This window comes from Berghia stephanieae, chromosome 2 (assembly GCF_034508935.2).
Source record: "Berghia stephanieae isolate SIO BIC M18660-M18661 chromosome 2, UCSD_Bste_1.3, whole genome shotgun sequence".
Taxonomy (NCBI): Eukaryota; Metazoa; Mollusca; class Gastropoda; order Nudibranchia; family Aeolidiidae; genus Berghia; species Berghia stephanieae.
Window position 1 is genome coordinate 22,548,798 of NC_088361.1, and position 2,432 is coordinate 22,551,229.

The 2,432-nt window shown below is 45.0% G+C and overlaps 1 protein-coding gene across 1 annotated transcript in view; it reads left to right on the forward strand.

Annotated features, from left to right (window-relative positions):
• LOC144966743 (uncharacterized) overlaps window positions 1-2,123 on the forward strand; it is a gene marked incomplete in the record, with an annotated part of 22,128 nt that extends 20,005 nt beyond the window's left edge. Inside the window, 1 exon segment of the mRNA XM_078903517.1 lies at window positions 1-2,123. Coding sequence (XP_078759643.1) covers window positions 1-1,427 — 1,427 coding nt within the window.
• Between the last annotated feature and the right edge of the window lie 309 nt (window positions 2,124-2,432).

The following is a 2,432-nucleotide window of genomic DNA, read 5'->3' on the forward strand; positions in this document are numbered from 1 at the left end:
CAGAACTCCGAGGATCTCTCACCCCACTGTCCTCTAGACCTTCACCTCCACCGCCACCCCTAATACCACCACCACCACCGCCAACGCATCACCCACCACCGCTAACATCGACATCGTCATCTATTGCCTCATCGTCTTCGGCGTCCACCATGCCTCACCTAGGCTCATCCCCATATCCTAGTTCCATAGGGCCTACATCCGCCACAGGTGGATACTGCATCCCGTCCCCAGGACCTCATTCGTCATACAGTCACGGCCACGGACATTCCACCTACCCTCACAACCACCACCCACCACCACCACCACCCCCTTCTCAGACTCTACCCCCATACTCATCAGTCAACCACGATTCCCTGGTTATGCAGAGCACGTACAACGGACAACCTTTTCCAACTCACTCACAATACCCTCAATACCCAGAACCCTGCCTCAGCCCCACGTTACAACACCCGGGGCAAGCATCAACAAATGTACACTTCCCATCAATGAGCGTTAACGTCTCAATGAGTATGAACGTTGGGATGGCTCCGAACCCTAACCCTAACCCTAACCACTATAACTGTACTGGAGGAAATCCGAGCCAAGCTTGGATGATCCAGCCACCCAGCCCACCTCCAACTCTCCCACCTCAACCACCTCTTACAGTGACTCACCACGGCTCGGCAGCGCCACTATTACCTCAATACGGATCCTCTTCATCGGGTTCGTCCCTGTCAAACCAATGCAACGGCTACACACCACAGCTAAGCCACATCGTACCCGAATACAGACAAATCGGCGGGGTTGATCCTAGAGGAGTGTACTACAAAACCGAACCACCTTTCAAAGAGAAATTCTGCCAAATCGGACATAGACACCATCATCCACACCACCATCACCACCACCACCATCACCACAACCATCACCCACACTCGATCAAACGTCATCACAGATACAGCACAACGCCTGAGCGGGCAGCGTTATCAGCGGTTACAACTTCCGGTTTGGAGAACGGATTCTTGAAGACGAATCTTTGCCGAATATGCGGCAAGACTTACGCAAGACCGAGCACGCTCAAAACCCACCTTCGTACTCATTCGGGAGAAAAGCCGTACAAATGCACTACGTGTAGTAAGTCATTCTCCCAGGCTGCCAACCTGACAGCGCATCTCCGAACACACTCCGGAGAGAAGCCTTTTCGGTGTCCGGTTTGTCAACGTCGGTTCTCTCAAAGTTCCTCGGTCACAACACATATGAGGACGCATTCTGGAGAAAGGCCGTACCGATGTCGAATGTGTAAAAAGGCCTTTTCGGACAGTTCTACTTTGACCAAACATTTACGGATTCACAGCGGAGAGAAACCCTATCAATGCAAACTTTGTCTCTTGCGTTTTTCACAATCCGGAAATCTTAACAGACATATGAGGGTCCACACAACTAGTATGTGAGTTTTCGGGAAACGGTGACAAAAACAAAAACAAAAACAAAAAGAGAAACAAAGTAAAACAAACAAACGAACAGATCAAGAGAAAAAAATGACAAAATAGTTACTGATGCTTTGTTAAGTCATTTTCTCCGACTTTGTTCCGGATTCAATTGTCTGTAGGAATTATCCTGTGTGGATTGTATTATTTCCAAGCGACGTGTACATATATGCAGGTGAATGCTAATTATGGGCCTAGTTTTACCATTGTTTTAATGGACAATATTTTGTGTCTTTTTTTTTTTAGATTTCCATGACAACAGTGAGCCCCATCATAATAAATTGGGTTATCAGACCTGAAAATAAGTGCACATCGTCTCCAAACGGTTGAATTTCCACCATGTATCAACACGTACGTCTTATCACACTCACGATAACACAAATTGACCTCAATATTGGAAAAACCATTATAATTTGTGTAAGCGTTAATGACTGAATGTGTGTCCAGTCGCCTCTATCTGGTATCTAGCGGGAGTCAATCAGACCATGAAAATTGATCAATAAATCTAAATGATGAAGTTTGACAATCGTATCATACTTGCATTCAAAATAAGGAGTATAGATTTTTTAACTATAAAAAAAAAACAAATCAAAATGAACGTAAACAACCAATCCCCCAAAAGTAAAACAAATAAAGAAAAACACACATACAAAAACACAACAACAAAAAGAAAACAACCCCCCCCCCCCCCATCTCAAACAACACACACCCCCCCCCCCTCCACCCCCCCCCCAAAATAAAAAACCCAAACCATAAACAAAACAAAACATTACAAAAATTCAATTGCCTAAATCTGATAGATCTCTATTGTAAAATCTATTTTTGTCATCTAGGCCATGCGGACATAGTACATACCAGATCGACGTGGAAGGTCACATTTTTCTATTTAATCGACGTGTACACATTGACAGGTCTGATCATCGAACGCAATGATAGGCTTGGTTTAACATTGTTGTAATGGACAATATT